The sequence below is a fragment of the Ruditapes philippinarum genome, unplaced genomic scaffold (assembly GCF_026571515.1).
Source record: "Ruditapes philippinarum isolate M1 unplaced genomic scaffold, ASM2657151v2 ctg1226_1_1_1_1, whole genome shotgun sequence".
Taxonomy (NCBI): domain Eukaryota; kingdom Metazoa; phylum Mollusca; class Bivalvia; order Venerida; family Veneridae; genus Ruditapes; species Ruditapes philippinarum.
Window position 1 is genome coordinate 13,500 of NW_026851932.1, and position 21,396 is coordinate 34,895.

A 21,396-nucleotide genomic window follows, 5' to 3' on the forward strand; every position below is an offset into this window, starting at 1 on the left:
TGAAGGTATTAACGTTTGATTGTTTTCTCACTTTGCTTTCTGGCATACTCAGAACATGTCCTATCAAATTTCGAAAACAAAAGTTCATGTTATTCACCGTCATATAATATCTATTCGAAATATTGATTGCATTACTATCTTGTACAACAAACATTTATTTTTACAGAACTTGACTGCATTCACTCAATATAATTGCTATAAAAGCGGAAATATTCATTTTCTGTGTGTTAGTACGTGCATTCCCAGGTATTGTCCCGTGAACAATTTAGAAATATGATGCATGCATATCTTTGCTAATACAGGAAACAAAATCGAACTATAATTTAAACAAGATTATACAATGCATGATCTATTAGAACGATAGATGTGTGTAACACTAACACAACAACACTTTAAAATTCTTCCTCCTCATTTTCTAGATTTAAATTAAGATTTCGAATTTAAAGTTTATGTCATCAAAAGGCGTCATCTGCATTACCATGACTTATCACTGATATGCAAAAATTGGCTCATAGATAAGAAAGGTAATATACTGGTATCATTTAATTACATTTATTTAAAAAAAAACATAATAAACGAAAATGTTTGTTGAATGAAATTTAATCCAATTTACTCTCATTTTAAATATACAATTAAAATACCAAATCGTTAAATTTTTCCAAAGTAAAAAACATGCAACAATGAAATGCATTGATTAATGATGTTATGTATGACGATTTAAGTGATACATTAAAAATCCATTTGTATGACTTTCTTTTGCAAATTAAACGTGTATTGAAATGCAGTGCATAGTGATGTTATGTATGACGATTCAAGTGATACATGAAAAAAAACTCCATTTGTATGACTTTCTTTAGATAAAACGTGTATATGTTCAAAATCTCCTCCTTTGACTACTAAGTAAGCAACTAAACATTCTAAATTGGCACAACAAACTGCTGGTGAACATTGGATTGTTTGACGGTCAGCTACCTTATAGAAACTCCGTTTTTGTCAGATTGTCAGATAATTTTAATATACAGTAGAGTGGTACTGAAAATTATTTTATTTTGCCTAGTATCCAAGAAAAAAATTTGTTTTGAAAATTAAAAATGTAAAATTCTTGAATCTGGTTAAATGGGGAAACAAATAAAAATTAGTAAAGTTTAGTGTAAGGTCACTTTTTCGTAAAACAAATCGTAAAATAAATGTTGTCATTACTTAGCTTTTTGGAACATTCAAAGAAATTGAAAAGAAATGTGGATTAATGTATAATGGACATTAAATCAAAATCAGTTCCTTTTTCATCATGACAAATGTTGAAGCCGTTAAACGGTTTCTGAAAAAAGAAATTCCTGTCTTTACTATTTTCTAAACAAAAGCGACATATCATGAAAAAGCTATGGATACCATATACGTACGCCATGAATGTAATATATGTACTCGTAAATGATTGATGAAATACGTTTCATTAGATTTTCTATATATATATTTCCTCTTCCAAATAGTAAGTATTTATTGAATCATCCTACTGTCATTTTACTTTTGCAATGGTAATAAACCCTGCGTTCAAATTAAATTACATTTTCTATTTCCATCTAAATAATATCTCAAATCAGTAAATTTATTTAACTGGAAACATTTTGTGGATATCAGTGAGCAATAAAAAGAAACATGTTATTTCATTTCAAGAAATAAATCGGGCATAACGTTATCTTAATGATTTCTAGAGATTTCCCGGCACGTGTCAATTTTCTTTGTCATTCAAGAATGTGTTTTTGTAGAATTTTAATGAACAATCATGGTATTGCATACGATCGAGTTCAGTAAGCTTCACAATTGATTCGGAAGTTAAATTTCTTGAATTCAAAATGAGCTAAATAAAATATTATATCAAACGAAAATAAACAAAATATATTACCCTCTACCCTACTGGCAAAATTAAAAATGTACATGTGACCAACCATGCTATCTGATATTAATCTGCATTATACCCTTTTCAGTTAGTACATATTTCAATTTTTTTCTTTAAAACAAATAATTTTATATCACTTTGACTTTATAGGAAGCTGTAACCTTAAAGACACATATATAAATATCATTTTAAAAGAATGACCGGCGGTTAATAATTCAACGGGGTCACTTTACTTTGTGGCATTGAAAACAGTATGTCATTAACGGATTAGTGTATTTACCGGTACTTTTTAGACCATGTTACGAGTCATATCCTTCAAAACAAGTCAGTGGATTCTTGCCACCCCTTTTATTATTCTTTCGTACCTTTGTCAATAAGCCAGAATCACATTTCATATTACAACCAAGATAACATTGTGTTATACAATTATCAATTTTGTTCTTTATTTCTTCATTAAAGTTAATAACAACTTATAACGACTGATCATTCATTCGAAGATAGTCCGATCATTGTTCTTGTACATTGCAGTTGCCGACTTCCACTCAACGTGATGTCTGTAAACGAGTTGGAAATATGAATTTACGTTACCTTTTCATAAATGGTACAGTACTTTCATTGAAGGACCTACATTGAGGTCCAAATCCTAAACAAATAAACCTTGAACTTCTTACAAAGATGAAAAGGTGCACAAAACAAAACAATGAAAACGAAATATGGAAATATATTCAAAATTAAATTGAAAACCGATATTTTGTATTTATATTTATTTGAGTCATAGTCATTTTGGAGAAAATTGACTCATAGTCATTTTGTAGAAAAGCAGAGTGAGTGAATTATCTGAAATTTTATACACAATATATTGGACTAAACCTCCATCAAATGGTATACAAATCTAAAACGAAATCCAGTTCAATCATTTCATAATAACTCAGTGGAATCCCTTTGATGAACGCCAAGAAAAAACCAAGATAGCATTGCCATTTCTATAACAACAACTTAATCCTTTTTTAATAAAGTCAATAACAATCATTCATCTGAAGATAGTCTGCTAAATTACATCGTGTCAGTAAACAAGTTGCCAAAATGACCATAAATACTGCAAATTACAGTGCAGTTTAAACATGTCCAGTTTATCAGTTAGTCTAGCGATTTTAAATTGTAAATAAGGACATTTTTTCTCTTTATAAACTCTACATTTGCAATCCTTCCTCCGAAAAATGTCCCGGTCAAAGCTATCACATACGTTTAATAGTGTTCCTATTCATTAAGTATTTACCCCAAACTTTTTGTACATTAAGTAAAAAATCTGTATTTTTATGATTGTATCGTATACATTTCTGTCTAATAGCGGAATTTTCTTTCAATGTATTTATCTATTGTTGTTTTTATTTCTAGAATGTTACTTTAAATTTGACATTATTTTCAGAAGAAGAAAATGAAATATTTTAGATATTGGATTGTCATAACAAGAAACAAGAAACAAAAAACAATGAAAGCCAATCTTGTTTCAGTCATATAGCTCATAAATCGAGGTAAATAAATTGAGAACAATAGCAAAAAAATCTTGCTTGAAGAAAGCCAGATAGAATTAAGTAGTATTGTTAAAAAATTGAGGAGAAATACCACTAAATTCTTGTTCAGAATTCAGGATGAAAATGTGCTGATTAACATCACATAATAGTCGATTTTGGCTTTCCTCGTATATCATTTACAGAGAAACAAATATCAAGCAACATGAATTCAATTTGCTTATCGAAGCAACAGAGAGTTCATTGTTTTCTGTTAAATATCATCTTCTGTGATAAAAGCATATTTCGACAATAGGATTTGTTTCTTCAGATAAAATGTCAGAAAGAAATGCATTTGAATTAAATCATAAGTTTAAGCGACATTTTTAAAACCATCAAAATATTCAAAATGTAGTAACTAAAATTATGATATTTGTTTTTATTTTTTCGGCATAAATAAAATTATGTTTCTGCTTTTAAAAGCGGTTATGAACAGATATTTTATTTCCAAGATTATTTTTTAGTCTGACGCATTCAAGTTTCCCATGTTTTCCAATTTAATATGAAAAAGTATTTTTCAATAATTGTTTTATCTCATTTTAAATTCATTGAAAACATCTGATTAAGGAGAAGTCTCTAAGGAACATTTTAATTTCCTGACCTGCGAGTCTTGCAAGTTTATATCGCTTGTTACACCTTATATTGGCATTCTGATTATTGTTCTTCAGTTTAATGTTACATCAACATTTCACTCGAGCGTGTGTCTGTTTCTTGTGATCATGCTTACAGTAATGTATGTGTAATCAATTTGACTTTTAACTCGAACAAATTTTATGTCCACTTCCAAATTTAAAAGCGGATTAAGTTTTTGTAAACTTATAGACGCGCATTCGTGAAATCGTTGAAAGTTGTAACGGATTCGGCAAGGTGTCCAATCTGAAAAATGTTTATTTTCTTGTTACAAGTTAGGTCCTGTGGTCAACTGACAAAGATAAGAACTATGTATGTTACTTTCATAATCACGCATTTTTTTAAAGGACAAATAATCTTACATTGTTGATTTTCTGACTGGACTTGTCCCAACTTCCACTTTGAAACAATTTTAGGGATCATATCGATATGATAATATTGAAAGTAGATAAGTGTATAGCCTTGCAAGACTTCACGGATGTCATGCCATTCCCGCTCTGTATTGTATAAGGCGTATAAAAATTAAACTTGTCATAAGAATATTTCTAGTATTAAATTTGTTTTTTAACTTTGTTGTAATAATAGTCGCCTAATTAACATAATTTGTTTAATTTTGATTCCAAAATACTACATTATGCTTTTTGAATATCTTAATTTAACCATAGACCTGTTTTAGCATGTAATATGATAAATAAAGACATTTAATTAAGTAAACAGACAGCTGTAAAAGTATAATACATTTTTGACAGGAAACTTCTTCATATAACAGATGTGTTAATATGCTTTTAATCTCTAGACCATATCATATAGTTGTATTTGTTTGCATTTAGTCTCTTAACCAAATTATATAGTTGGTAATTATATGTATTTAATCTCTAAGCAAAAATAAAGTTGTAATTGTTTGTATTTAATCTCTAAACCAATAATATATAATTTTTAAAAAATCAAATTTCACAATTGGACTGTATGCATTTAGATATAGAATGCTTGAATCTATAAAAACTCTTCATAGAACTTAAATCATTGAATAATTTCGAAACTTTTCACAATAGAGCTTGAAAAGTAACTTGTATTTACGGTTCTTTTAACTTGTTTTATTCCGATTGTAACTCATCTGGGCACTAAGATACAAATTCAATCTTAAAATATTTTGAAATGTTAAAAATATGAACGTTGTTTGTTCTAGTGATCCTTCTTTTCTGAAGTAAAGCATGTCACGTTTATGCTGAATTTAATCAAGACAAATCTGCATGAAACATGACATTATTACTCCTTCAAGGATATAACCTTTCCACGTATGTTACGCAAGAGTTGTTTTTTTCCAATGAAATTGCATAACTTTTTAGCCTTACAAGAGTAGTAAATTTCAACACAGTAGTATAAAGTCACTAAAATGTAAATTTATTGTTTTATTTGAATTTATTGTAAAATAATTTCGAAAGCATGCAAAATGTCTTACGTAAGTTGCAATTGCGTACATACCCTGGTGCAATATAAAGTCTTATATCTATAAAAGAATAGGTTCCTGGGAGCAGAAAAATAAATATCGTTCACTTTTTATTGATGTCTCTCTATATATGTGTTGTTCTTTCTTTTTCAGACACTATTTTCATGGCTTTATACTCAGCCACACTGATATAGTCAAAATGTTTTTTGTCAATATGTTTTTAATTGTACAGTTCGGCATCTAACAACCAAAGCTGTTGCTTTCCCCTAACCTTTACAAACGCACACACAAACATACTCAATGAAAATACAACCATAAAAGATAAAAACAAAAGAAGATACAAAAACCAAAATTAATGTTGTTATTAGGCAACAAATAAAGCCACAAAATCAAACATGCTAATAATTATACTCAAAAAAGAACGTAACGTCTGATAAGTTAATATGTATTCAGACTAAAACATGGAAATTTCTGTCTGCTTGTTGCATTTAATTCAAGCTGAATAGATCAACATGTCAGTTGTTGTACATATCTTAATCTCGTGTCCGCAAATATTATCCACATGGCATTTAAAGGAAAGCAAGCAAACAAAACATAAGATTTGACTTTTTTACATAGATCAGCTGCTGCACTTAGAGCAGAATGATATGCAATTATAGATAATTAGGAGATATATTGAAAAGATAATTGAAAATCGTATTTTTGTGCAAGTAATATCCTGATTTAAGTGAGAATCGATGCAACGCTTTTCATTTCTGGGCCAGATTTTACAAATTGGAATATTATGCTACAAAAATTAGAGTTCTTAAAATTAATTTACAGTGGGTAAACGTATCCAATGTCTGTGCCGTGAGAAATCACACAATTTGAATTTAGCTAGCAAAAAATAATATTGTGATCGGGAGTACAATAGCTTGTGCTCCAATTAAACCGTAAACATTAGCTTCCGATTACCATCTGCGAAGTGACTTTGATCCCACCGACCACAAACCCCATGATCCATGCAAAGTACTAACTACTTTCTAGTATGCTGGCCCAGACGCTATGCAAACCGATCAATGTAGGGAAAGAACTAATGAAAGGCCAAACAGCAACTTTATTCAACTCCAATATTTTCAATTCCAGTGGAATAAATGGAATACGGTTGCATCAGCAATTTCGTTATAGTGATGAAATATGGGTATGTTTGTTTTTGTATTTGTTGTTTTGGTGTTGTTGGGTTTTCCGTGGTACCAACACAGTATAAGTCGTATGGCAACGTTGGAGGATAACCCGCGCATTATTTCAGGCACGAACGGGCATACGAGTAGAATCACCAGCGTCCTTAAGGAATCTGGATACAAACGTAAATATTCAAATGGATAATAAAAACAGACAAAAAATGGTTGACACAATTCTTTTATTTTATGTAAACATTATTCATATTACTCCGTACGCAAAAAAACAACATGAAATTATCCGAAACTTTTACGTTTCTGTAATTACTGGTCCCATGTTTTATAAAGCACAAATAAAATAAATATCTTTCTCACTCACATGTAAAACTAAATACCTTTAGTGTCTTAGAATTAAAAACAAAAACTTATGGAGCATCAGTCTAAATAAAAAGATCATTAAAAAAATACACTTAAAAATAAATGGAAGTAGTTCAATTTGAATAGATTTATTTCTAAATTCAAAATACATGGATTTTAAATTTTCTGATTTCAGACGAACAGACAGCTCACGTAAAAATGTGCATTCCCTGGTTGATAAATAACAAATATATAAATCCTGTGCTTTTTTAACAAATGCTGCGGCAGACGACACAGAATAAATGCTTTGATTAACAAAAAAATGTAATATACATGCAATGAATATAAATATCAAACTGACATGGTCTTTCCTTTAGATTAATTGAAAATAACAAGTATGGTACAGAGAAAAATAACAAAATTGATTAAGTAAATGAATACTGACGGATTACCTTTATTACCCTTAAAGTGTGTAATCTACTAGTCATACTTTCTTTTGATTTTTGATGACAAGAACATATAAATTGTCTATTTCACATCAATTCAAACAATAAATATTATATAAGTCACAAGATATCTCAATCATTTGAAAAATATGATTTCATATGGACAAATGTGTATTTAAAACATGATTTAAAACATGATTTCACACACGGACAATTGCGTAATGGAAGTGTTTATGAGGATTGCATATTAATCAGAATCTCAATTTATTGCGCACATGATGGGTAATTAAGCTAAAATTGGAACAATGTATATCAACTTTTATAAGGTCATTGAAACAAATGTTAGAATTTTAGATTTTTTGGTACTATCTCAAAACAAAATTAGCCTATCAAGCAAGAAAAAAATATAACTGATATAATTTACTTAATATTGTATTTACATCTATGAATATGTGATGAAAACAGGCTGAGTTTAAAAAAACCAGTGCTCTCAGTAGCACAGAACATGGCTTTTCTCAGTGCATGATAGTAAAATAAGAAAATAATCTATGAATTTACAAAGAGGAAAATGTCATTCAAAATTTATGACAGACTTATAATTGTTTAAGTTCACTAATGTCTAAGTGTACTAAAGGTCATAATTCAGTCAAGGGACATACTAGAGTTACAGGTCTTGCAAAGTGGCATTCAAATATGATCCTGTAGACATGTATTTAAAATCCCGAATGTATACATATAGTAACTTTAAAGATTGTTTTTGCATGAAAAACTTTAACCTTTTCTCTCATATAAGCGTGTTTCGACGGCTTTTTTGCCCCCCCCCCACCCCTTTTTGAGACATCAAACAGTGAAAAAATGGCCTATTTAGGCCCCAAACACTGGTTTTCGTTTGAGAAATGTTGTTAGAAAAGTGACCACTTTTTCGGCGCCGTCCCCCAGCCAAATATTACATCAGGGGGTTGCTAGAAGGGGGATTTGAAGGGGGCGGAGTCCCCCTCATCGCCAAGAAAATTTAGGACATGTGACAGGCTAAAAATGGCCTCAGGTCGATCTTAGGGTAACTAGTAACCGACGTTGAAAAGCCTTTTACTCTATCTCAATTCATTGAGAAGTTGCAGCACTTTGAAATCAGTTTTGATGGAAAAAAACAATGCAAAATAGTGATATTTGGCAATTTTGAGACGTCCCCCCGTTGCCATGGTAACAGGAAATTTACGATTGAGCATGCTGTTACAGAGGCTATGGTGTAGTCAACATTTGTGCCTTACCATGAAATTTACGATTGAGCATGCTGTTACAGAGGCTATGGTGTAGTCAACATTTGTGCCAAGTTTCATCAGTATTGAAGCATTTTCATAGTTTCATAGCAGTTTGAACTTGTTACAGGAGGCTTTTCAATAAAAACGGCCATTTTTCGCAATATGCTCATGGGATAAAAGGTAATCAATATTTCATATAAGTTTACAAAAGGCCATAATTTGATCAACCTCTATGCCAGAGTTATGGGTCTTATAGTAAGAGAGCCACACTATTTTTAACTAGTCACTATAATGTAAAATATTATATTTTTACTTTTTTTAAATTAATTGTCATTAAATTGTCGTCTCTTAAACAATGACAATATGACTTTCATCCGTTAAAAAGAGTAAAACTAAACATATAAACTACTTTAACTGGCTACCTTATTTAGGAAAAACATAAGCCCAAGTGACCTCTTTTATACCAAAATGTCACAAAATTATAAATAAATATTTCCTTTTTGCTAAATAAATGGTATGTACATATACATTTGTATAAAAAGCACAATTTATATATACATAAATAAAATCTACATACATGTAATATAACAACTTATAAACATGATTATCACAGTTATTTTGGTTCTTTCTAGATACTGACTTTACTACTTCACTTCTCATTTAGTAGCATGAATTATTTAGACAAGTTGCAATAGAATTACTTCCAAATGCTAAACACTTGAAAAGACAACCCTTAAATACTTTTGGGAATACAAAGTAAACAAGAGAATCATCCTAGTTATAATCGTGAAATGTTAAACCATAATCATCGATGATTTCTAGTAATGATCAATTGAAAACATTTATCTAAATCCAATAACAGCATCGTCTCTAAGCGAGAAAACATTGCCTTGTCAAAATTATAATTGTTACAAACGACGACTTTCCTTTACTTTGACATATAATCTGTAGAAATAATTTGTACACGCACATATATCATTTTCTTAAAGAGAGACACAGTAATCTAACGAAAACAACATCATTTGTCATGGCAAGATTTCAGCTGCAGTAAGTGAATTAATAAAGTCAACATTCAAAATGGCCGCCGCTGCCTAAGTCCATACAGTTTGTTACTAAACATAGAAATCGTTACTAAATATAGTAAATATGTTACTAAATATAGTAACATATTGTCATCAGGATGAGGATTTGATTGGAGAACTTGTTCTAGATCCAAATGTACCCAGTGGAAATTTACTCTGCATATCTAGTTCTTCTTGTAGCAATGCACATTTCTGCTGCAGAGACGAGATTTGCGATTTTAAAGATTCTATAGTGCTGTCAAGTTCCTACAAAACAGAATATTCAAATATATAAAAACAGAATTACAATAAAAGCCAATATATGCTTTTACAGCAGTCCAGAAACATATAAACAATATTCCAATTACTCCCCATTCAATTACCAAGCATATTGGTACTAAATTACTAAAAAACATTTTCTTTTTTGGGGGGTGGAGGTTTAAGTTGCACCAACACAGTACAGGTCATATGGAGACAGGCCTCATGTGCCCTTCCATGCATTAATTCAGGCACAAACAGACACCTGAGTAGAACCACAGACATTCCATAAACTAACTACCTAGATTAATTTTTCAACAATTACATGTTTTCTCAGTAAACATATTACAAAGATTGTTACTGGTTATATGGTCATGTTTTAACAACTGTTTGCCACGGGGCTTGGCTAATATAAGCATACAACCATTTAAATGGGTGCAAGTTGAAATTTGGAAAAACCTGAAAACTAAAATTTAAAATCATTTTCCTACATAATCTAATACCGTATAAGTGGTTTTTTCTGCGGGCTCCAAATTCTGCGTTTTTTTCAAATTTTGGCATGTTTTTTTTTTCTGCGGACTTTATTTCTGCGGCTCATTCTTTGGACAAAACGTGATTTAAAGTCTGCGGCTCATCTTATCAAAGTCTAAGTCACATTACTCTATCTTTTTTTATTTGCATGTACACATTCGCATTAAAATATTGTTTATCGTCGTCAACGCAAAACTATATAGTAATTACAAACAATTATATTGTTTGCTTGCAAACAAATATAATGAGAAACAATAGATAGTATGCATCTTTTGATCAGCGTGAAATGACGTGTGAAAAATATACCTCGGTAGTTTCTTTAATTTAATAGATTTGATAGAAGTTTATCGTAAGTTTGACAACAATCATTGTATACGACGATTATTTAGCAGTATAAGGGTTAAAATGGTTTAAATGATTTACTGGTAAAAAAACCTTTTAGCGTACAGGCAAACACTATGATGTTAAATATCTTTATTCATAACTTGGCATAATTAACAATAGGTACATCCTTACAAGCACATATTACATACTTAGCCAAAAGCAATTTTATACAACTCGAGGACCCGCTAACCGTTATAATCCGTTAATCACGTACTTAAGGGGAAACAGGTCATAATGTAGGACACATACCGTTAAAAAAAATGGGAAAATATTCTGCGGTTTTTATTTCTGCGGTGCTGAAACTGACCGCAGAAAACGCAGAAATAAAGTCACCGCAGAAAAAACCACTTATACGGTAGTAAAACATGATGAAATTTATCACAAAAAAGCTGAGCTCTAGGCATATGCCTGAAAACTTCCAACCATGCACTTAAGCCGATCCATATAAAGATGCTGATAAAAGACAAGATTCATCTTAAAATATAGATAAATACTAGTTACTCTAATTGACAGTTTCATGGAAATCGATAAAATAGCTTCAATAAAATGTAACAACAAAATTTTACTCAAAAATACCAAAGAAAACACGAAGAATAAAATATTTTAAAAGATTGCTTAAACAACTGTTTTTCCCTGTATTCTTTAAGAAAGAGTTAAATAACATTTAACGACGCCAAGAGCATTACCGAAGACATAATGGATGATATAATATTCCTCTAATGGGAAAAATCAAACCTGAATTTTCACTTACACGTGACAAGTTACAATATAAATTTCATTACTTGGAATTATTAAATCTTCTGGGAGCCAGATTAGGGTTTGATTTGCAATAAAATGTCAATGAAATTTCAAGACCTATCATAAAGTAATGCATCTCAAAAATAAATGACTATAATTTCAACATTAGTTTTCAAAGCATGCAACTTAATGCTTTATTTTTTATTTGAAGGAGAAACAATCTACTGTATCTGTCAGTGTATTGCATCTGCTATCAAAGTGGGGAAAAAAAACAGTTCCTTTAATATTTCCTACATATGTCTTAACCATGAATTTACCAATACCATATTATTAATTTATCTATTGGCATTTTGGCAATAGATAAATTTAGACTCGGATACATTTTTATCAAAGACAAGAACATAACTTTTTTTTAAAAATTAACTGCTTTTAACACTTTAATACACAAGTTATTTATGATTCAAGTTGAGCTAATAAGAATCATTTTTTCTTGCAAATACAAGCAATGACAAAATATTGCCATTCCAATAGAGAAAGGCAAACAAATAAATATTACCATTAATAGAATTAGGCAAACAAAATATCACCTTTCTAATAGATTTAGACTTACAATATATTAATATTCTAATAGAATTAGACATACAAAATATAACCATTCTAAGAAAATTAAGGCATATTCTAAGAGAATTAAGGCAAACAAAACATTACCATTCTAATAGAGTTAGACAAACAAAACATTACCATTATAACAGAGTAAGACATACAAAATATTACCATTCTAATAGAGCTAGATATACAAAATATTACCATTCTAATAGAGTTAGACATACAAAATATTACCATTCTAATAAAGTTAGACATACAAAATATTACCATTCTAATAGAGCTAGATATACAAAATATTACCATTCTAATAGAGTTAGACATACAAAATATTACCATTCTAATAAAGTTAGACATACAAAATATTACCATTCTAGTAGTTAGACATACAAAATATTACCATTCTAATAGAGTTAGGCATACAAAATATTACCATTCTAATAGAGTTAGGCATACAAAATATTACCATTCTAATAGAGTTAGGCATGAGTCCTCTCATCTTTTCTTCATATGACATTTTCAAATGTGTAATCTACAAATACAATAACAAAATATTAATGGATTACTTATTACAGGTTCTATATGAATTAAATGCAATAAATCCATTATGAAACTGAAGCAAGAGAAATATTAAGGAAGAGTTTAAAAAAAAAATTTTAAACTGGAATTAAACCTTTTTTATGTGAAAAATGCTCATCAATGCACGAAATAACATTATTCTGTCTTAATTGTTTATTTGGCTTTGACGCTGATTTCAACACATTTTTTATAATATCTTGGTGGGCAGTCCACCTGATAAGTAACCAGTAATGACAAAATTTTCTGCACATGACCAACTACTAATCACATATGTGCAGTGAGAAACATATGACCATAAGACTCAATGTCAGAGATCAATTATCATCGAGAAATGTCACTTTTTTTCAAGGATCAAACTCCTAATTACAAATCTGATGCTCTCCCTATTTTTTTATGGTTGGGTCGCTCCAATACAGTAAAGGTCATAGGGTGACATTCTGGCTTTACTGGCTGAGGACCACCTTACGTGCCCTTCCATGCATTATTTAAGGTAAATAAGGGCACCTGAGAAGAACCATCAACCTTCTGTAAGCTAGCTGGATAGCTTTCCCACATGACAGATTCCAAAGTCTCTGTCAGGTTTCAAACCCACAGCAGTAAAAGGCACAATTATGGAGAAGTAGACTTTGTAGAGAAGTTTTATTTCACCTTTTCTTCCTGGTCAGTTTCTTTTTGGTCAAGCTGTCGCTCTAACTGGCGCACCTTTGTGTATTTTGATTCTAACTCTTTTTGTACAGTCTGCAATGCCAAAAAAAAAATTTGCATAATTCTATAAGTCCCAATTGTCTTAAAAGACTGAAAAAAATAACCATGCTCCTAAATAGTTTGCCTAAGATAGAAATCTAAAATGGCAAAAATTTTTTACATCTTGAATGAGCAGAATAATTTTAAATAATTATGCAAATTTCCTGAATCTTGAACTTTAAAAAAAAATGCAAAATATCCCTAAAATAACCATATTCACAATAAAAATATGATTTCTAACTAAATATAGAAGTACAGCTGAAAAATGCTCCAGAAAAAAAAACACCACTTAAGTGATCAATGGTTTCTGTCTAAAGTTCATCAATATTGAATATTAACAAGGGAAAAGCTGTACTCACAGAAAGATTGGAATTGTAATGTTTCTTCAGGATTTTCTTCTCCTCATCATATTTATTGACCAGTTCTGACAACTTGTTGTCTGATGATTCCCTCTGCCTGTGAATGTTAAATACAATGTCTCACTTGTAAATACGCCAATCAGCTATTTAACCAGAATCCAGTTACGTAAATTCAGACGGGAAAAATTAACCATTAACCAGCAGAATTTGTATAATGGATTTGCCCTGCTTTGGATATGACAAGAGGGCCATAAGGTCGCTCACCTGTATATAGGCCTCCCCAACCCCCACCCCCCCCCAAACGTTGCAGGGCCAATTTAACCAAAGGGCTTTTATTTGCACAAACTTGGTAGACACCCATAAGAAGATGTTTCATGCTTAACATCTAAGCTCTAGCTCATTGGGCTATTTAAAAGAAGATTTGTTTTAAAGTTTTTACTATACACATATAGTTAAAAACAATGACACCCCTGGGGCCGGGCCAGTTATTACCCCAGGGTTTTTATTTGAACAAACTTTGTAGACACTTACTAGAATATGTTTCATGCTTAATATCTAAACTCTAGCTATTTGGTTTTTTTCAAAGAAGATTTTAAGTTTTTGCTATACACATATAAGGAAAATCAATGACCCCCGGGGCGGGGCCAATTTTGACCCCAGGGCTTTTATTTGAACAAACTTGGTAGACACCTATTAGAACATGTTTGATGCTAAATATCTTAACCATAGCTCTTTGAGTTCTTTTAAAGAAGATTTTCTAAGTTTTTACTATATGCATATATAGGGAAAATCAATGACACCCGGGGCGGGGTCAATTTTGACCCCAGGGCTTTTTTTGAACAAACTTGGTAGACACTTATTAGAACATGTTTCATGCTAAATATCTTAGCTCTAACTCTTTTTTTGTTCTTTAAAAGAAGATTTTTTAAGTTTTTACTATATGCATATAGGGAAAATCAATGACCCCAGGGGCGGGGCCAATTTTGACCCCAGGGCTTTTCTTTGAACAAACTTGGTAGACACCTATTAGAACATGTTTGATGCTCAATATCTTAGCCATAGCTCTTTGAGTTCTTTAAAAGAAGATTTTTTAAGTTTTTACTATATGCATATAGGGAAAATCAATGACCCCCCGGGGCGGGGCCAATTTTGACCCCAGGGCTTTTATTTGAACAAACTTGGTAGACACTCACTAGAAGATGTTTCATGCCAAATATCTAAGCTCTAGCTCTTATGGTTTTTCAAAAGAAGATATTTAAAGTTTTTTCTTTCGGTTGCCATGGCAACCAGAGTTCTGCATGGAATTAAATTCTTTGAACAATTTTTAAAGGTGACCACCAAAGGAACATTCCTGTGAAGTTTGGATGAAATTGGCTCAGCGGTTTATGAGGAGATGTCGTTTAAAGTAAAAGTTTACGGACGACGGACGGACGGACGGACGGACGACGGACGCCGGACGAAAAGCGATCACAAAAGCTCACCCTGTCACATTGTGACAGGTGAGCTAAAAACAGTCAGTTCTTAGTTTGAGAGATTTCAATATCAAAATACAAAAATTGAGCCCAACAGTATAGATCCTTGCTACACTTCAAAAGATGTGCAGGCTGGCCTGGAACTATTGATGGCAAAGGCTAAAGCTCCGGAAGATTTAGGGTTAAGACAAAATGTAATGCAGTACAAGAACTTACTCCCTCATTGGGACATCACTTATTTGAAAGACATTATCAAAAGAAAAGGTTTATATGAGAATAATCTTTGATAACTTTTTAAATGCTGATTTTAATTCAACAAAGTATTCCGATTGTCATTTAAAACCATTGTAGAAAAAAATAGAAATTTGATTTTTATCTTCAAATTTTTGCAAAAACTCAAAATCATGGAAATATCACAGCTGATAGTCTGATTTGCTGTTTATTTGTTTGTTTGCTAATTGTTATTTAATTACTGTTGATTTGTTTGTTTCTTGTTTATTCTTGACATCATTTGAGTTCAACTTATTCCTTTTACATTTTTCCATCCCTCCTTTCTTCTTTCATTCTTTCTTTCCCTAAAATACCTCCTTCCTCTCATCTACTCTTTGTCTTCATGAACACAATTTAACAGTATGTTAATCATACCCAGCAAGATTTGTCAAGTAACTACAATACAAATATCTTCACATCCTCAATAATATCATAATATAATTGTACTTACTTTTTCATATCATCTCTAAGCTGATTAATTGTGGCATGTAATTCTGAAATGGTCTGGAAAAACAACAATAAATATTGGTAACGCAAAACAACAATAAATATTGATAACAAGATTACACAATTCTTTTACAAAGCTCCTAGTTTATATCTTCTTCTTTTGTCTAAGTTATTACATGTAATAGTTCAATGAGGTTTAATTAATGTCAGTGTATGAAATGGTTACCAGAGTGTATGAAATGGTTACCAGCATATGTAAAATTATGATTATAAAAAGCAAGTATATAAAAGTTAATGAGCAAAAGGGATTTTTAGTTAAACTAGCATATTCTGGACTTTAAAGTTACACAATGTACAAGTCATGGTTTTTGGTGAACAATGACCTCAGATGCATTACTTCAGGTGCAAGAGAGTACTCAAATGCACCTGAATAGAATCACCAACCTTGCATAAGCTAGCTGGATAGCTTCTTTAAATAACAGTCTCCATTTTTAGTTTTTTTAACAACAAAAAGTGTTGTAACTATTTCACTTATATTCCTAAAAACACACTACATACATGTGCTGTTTTACATGCATTAAAAAGGTACGTAGGATCTGTGGTTTTGTAAATCTTGTCAGAAAACTTAAAATATTAGTAACGCAATATTGTTTGCCTTCTTCTACTAAATAAATAAAACTTACGTCTGCAGATTTTTGAGCTCTTTCTGAATATTCCCTCTCTATCTGTTTCAATCTTTCATTAGTCTGGGGAGAAAAAAAATACATATTTCATTTTCAAAAGTCATAAACTAAGATCTCATTTCAATTCACAAATTCTATAATAAATCACAGAAATTATAAAAAATTTATACAGTATGTCACATGACACCTAGAAACCAAGAGAGACTAAAATTTTATCCTAGAATTCCATATGGAAAATTATAACCTTTCAAGACAAATTTTCAAAGATATGGTAAAGCAAATCAAATGAAAAGAAACAGGGCATAAGTTTCAAAGTTTATGTATCAAAAATATTTGTCTCAAGGTCTAAATATTGTCTGATCAATTTTATGGTTTAGACAAACATTTTTTCTTCAAAATAGCATTTAGATTTCATAACAACCAAGATTTCTAAGGATTTCATTTGAACATATACCCTTTGAAGGAAAAACATCAAAAACATTTTTATATTTACCTTTCCAAGGACAGAGAGTTCACATTTATCTTACCAATAAAAGAAATTCAAATAAACATCTTTAGGAAAGACAAATATTTTCCTTTCAAAGGACACACATTTAAACATTCACCTTTCCAAGGACAAACACTTAAACAGTTACCTTTCCAAGGACATGCTCCATTTCTGTACTATGAGTCTTCTGTAACTCTAACCTTTGCTGCTCCATTTCAGATTTTAGTTTGTTCATCTAAATACAATATCATTTCATTAACTATCACCGTTTTACATGCATATTCAAGCTTAATATACCTACTGAAACGTTAACAGCAGAGATAGGTTTGAAAATACTGGGTTTAAAAAACAAAACAAAAAAACTTCTACAGTAAAGGCTATTTCATTGAATGAAAATCCTGTATAAGTAAAACTGCTGGAAAATATTTCATCTTAACAATAAGGTCAGACTCATACAAATATTTTAATATCTGCAATAACATATAAGTATGACATTAATTATTTGTAAATTGTATATGATTTAGCAACTTAAAACATAGAAAACACTTCACTCAGCATAAAAAAATCCAATCATTCAGTTTTCTTAGAAGGCTGACAATGTGATATCACAAAAAATGGTCATTCTTTGATAAGAGGAGTGTTTAAATATAAATGCATTTAAGTTAGTTAGAAGTTGATACTTCATAGGTTTCACTAAATTTTTTTCCCTCAAAGTATTCAGCTCCAACAGATATACAAAGTTTCAGTGTCCAGATCCAATCTTTAATGATATTTTCATAGTCTTTGTAAGGTATACTATGAAGGCACTGGAGTATTAAAGAACCAAGGTGTTTGCACTGAAGAAATTTTGGAACTAAAAGGCATTTTTAAGCTTTTGCAACAAAAAGAAGTCACCAGGGGCAAGGTCAGGTAAATACTGAGGATGGGAGGGGGGTCACGGCACAATGACTTTTTTCCTACTTCAGAAAGTCTAGAACTATAGATGCCTTGTGCAATGACACATTGTTATGCAGCAATTGATGACATCTGCAAAAAACCATGCAAGTATATAAGAAAAATATGGTCTTTCTAACAACCCTGACAATGTGATATTATAAAAACATGGTATTTCAATCAGACATGTTTACCTCCGTTTCTTGTTCCCTCTGCATAGTTTGCTTCTCTTCTTCTCTCAGTAGGCCTAGCTCCACTAACTGTTGTTTCCTCAACTGATTACACTGAACAACTTCTTCTCTTAACTCCTGCTCACGCAGTTCTAGTCCTGCAATTTTCTGTAACAACAACAACAAATATATTTACATCAAGAAAAATCATACTAATACTGTAAAGGTCAAACTGGGAAAAACACAAGAAGAACACAGGTGCCCCTTTGTGCATAATTTGAGGCACAAGAAGGAATCCTTGCAGAACCATCATCCCTCTGTAAGCCATTTTGATTGTTCCTTAGATCAAGAGAGAAACCAAAAGTTTCTAGCAAGATTTAAATCCACTGCAGTAAATTGCAAGTGGCTCTTGGTCAGTTACTCACTGAGACTCTTTTAACCATGTATAAGCTCATTCTCAATAAAACACAGCATTTGATGTTCCACTGGGTAGCTCTTATACAAAGGTTTTTCTTGAGGGCAAAATGTTGTTAGAAAGGTGGCTGCCACTATGTCTAATAGGGACCCTCTCAGTTTTACATTTTTATCTGGTATTTTTCTTTTATAAGTACCATTAATGCCCTAAAATGTAACATACGCTACTGTCGCCACCTAGAATTTTCAACTTTGAAATTGTGTTTCAGAAAAATAAGTTCCAGAATAAACAAAACATGTGCAATTAGTCATTGCTGCGTGTATATGCACTTTGATTATAAGTAAAAATTATATTTGACTCTTAAAAACCTCATTGATATAATGGATGATCAAATGTCGCCAAATGCATACGAATAAATAGTGACAAACCTAAAACAATTACAAGCGAAACAGAAATTACATAATTGAATCGATGCATGCTTTATAATACAGCAAATATCTAATTATAAGCAAAAAGAAACTTGCAGCCTCTCAAATATCATTCTGTTTTCGGAAATTTTCATTTTTTATTCAAATCTTTTCAACAGCGTTTTAAAAAGAAACATACGTTACCATTGTTTAAGAGCTGATCCATTGAAGGAAGACTCCAAATGAGAAATAAATTTAACATGTGTATAACTCTGATATATTAACCACAAATTATTGGGGGTTATACGCTCTTGTGTCATTTTTCAACTCACTTTCAATGTAACAAAAGCTGTCAGTAGGACAGCAACGCTTGACTATTCTTAGTGCTTGATAGTAAAAAAAAATGCTTGATACAGTAACCTCCTCCTGTTTACAGGTTGGGGTCATGATGGTGAACAAGTGTGCAAAGTTTCAAAGCCATATGTCAATGGACTTTGAAAATATTTGAACTATTACAAAAACTTTAACGTAAATTCTAAGTCGAAAAAGGGGCATAATTCTGTCAAAATGCTTGATAGAGTTACCTCCTCCTGTCTACAGGTTGGGGTCATGAGGGTGAACAAGTGTGCAAAGTTTCAAAGCCATATGTCTATGGACTTTGAAAATATTTGAAGTATTACAAAAACTTTAACGTAAATTCTAAGTCGAAAAAGGGGCATAATTCTGTCAAAATGCTTGATAGAGTTACCTTCTCCTGTCTACAGGTTGGGGTCATGATTGTGAACAAGTGTGCAAAGTTTCAAAGCCATATGTCAATGGACTTTGAAAATATTCGAACTATTACAAAAACTTTAACATAAGTGGTTACGCCGACACGGACGCCGACGCTCGGGTGACTGCAATAGCTCTACTTATTCTTATCAAATAGTCGAGCTAAAAATGAAACATATGTTACAGAAACATATATTACCAACTTTTTAAAGTAAGTTTATCAAAAGGGAAATTGAAGTCAGAAAGCACGTATAACAGTAGCATTAACTTCAATTTTACATTAGTAAGTAAATTTTATTAACTTTGTTCGAGTTTTAACTTGTTTAAGTAACCATAGTGAAACAAATGTTACTTTTATCAAACAAATTTTATGTTGTTTACACATGCAAATATAAAAACATAAAATCGCATTTATATGACAATATAATGATGTACATTTGATTCCGAAATAAAAAAAGTCGATTTGACATGTAAGTTTCAATTCTGTGATAAAGTTCATAAATAAGCCAGTGTGAAACATACGTTACTCCAACTTAAAATTCCACAATTTTTGAAAATTAAAGGTAAAGTTGGGATTAGCATGGCTGTTAGTAACGGTAACCTTGTATTAAATGTAAGAAGATACAAAAGTGTTTTTGTAAAGGAAAGATATTTTCATAATATGTTGATGTACCAGCAGAAATGTTAAAAATATATTATAAGCTTGAAGTTCTCAATAGCAACAAATTCATTGCTGCAAAGAGTTTACTGGCTGTATTTCATTCTATGTATAATACTGTTAAAATAATATCCAAAAAATATTCATTATTTTACAAAAAAATAAAATTGTTTTCGTAATCTTTACTTGTATTTGAATAAAATGAAACATATGTGACATATTGCATTGGGATAAATATAGAACTGCTTAGCAATAATTTTTCCAAATATGAAGAAAGTGGAAATTTGAATGTTTTGAAAAAAGGTTCTAAATACAACATTTGTGTATGCATTCGACCTCTCATATATCATATATGATATATATCCTTGGAATGAAGACATAAAATAATCATTTCCAAAATTGACTATTTTCGCTTTCTACGAATATTTAACTTTGAAGAAATTAACTGAAAATTAGCAAGGTACCCAACTTCCTTCAATTTTCCTGGGTTAGAAAGTTCCTCTAGATAGAGAATTTACAGATTTTGATATATTTTATAGACATTTGTTATTTATATGCAGCCAATATGTTACATTATAAGATCTGAAATCTACGTTACCAAGGAAATACAGTGTCATTACCAAAATAAATGCTATCCTGTTATATTATAATTTCTTGTTGAAAATATT

At 31.0% G+C, this 21,396-nt stretch overlaps 1 protein-coding gene across 6 annotated transcripts in view; it reads right to left on the reverse strand.

Moving 5' to 3' along the window:
* Nucleotides 1-9,133: 9,133 nt before the first annotated feature.
* Nucleotides 9,134-21,396, reverse strand: part of LOC132743006 (centrosomal protein of 112 kDa-like) — a 53,169-nt gene continuing 40,906 nt past the window's right edge. For 4 of the 6 annotated variants that reach the window (XM_060731543.1, XM_060731537.1, XM_060731551.1 and 1 more), the window contains 8 exons: nucleotides 18,502-18,645; nucleotides 17,523-17,609; nucleotides 16,888-16,950; nucleotides 16,209-16,261; nucleotides 14,016-14,112; nucleotides 13,561-13,650; nucleotides 12,800-12,865; nucleotides 9,135-10,086 (listed from right to left, as the gene is read on the reverse strand). In XM_060731543.1, coding sequence (XP_060587526.1) covers nucleotides 9,934-10,086; nucleotides 12,800-12,865; nucleotides 13,561-13,650; nucleotides 14,016-14,112; nucleotides 16,209-16,261; nucleotides 16,888-16,950; nucleotides 17,523-17,609; nucleotides 18,502-18,645 — 753 coding nt within the window. In that variant the 3' untranslated portion in view covers nucleotides 9,135-9,933. Of the gene's footprint in view, nucleotides 10,087-12,799; nucleotides 12,866-13,560; nucleotides 13,651-14,015; nucleotides 14,113-16,208; nucleotides 16,262-16,887; nucleotides 16,951-17,522; nucleotides 17,610-18,501; nucleotides 18,646-21,396 lie in introns of all 6 variants that reach the window. The other 2 variants (XM_060731523.1, XM_060731515.1) reach the window with 1 other exon arrangement.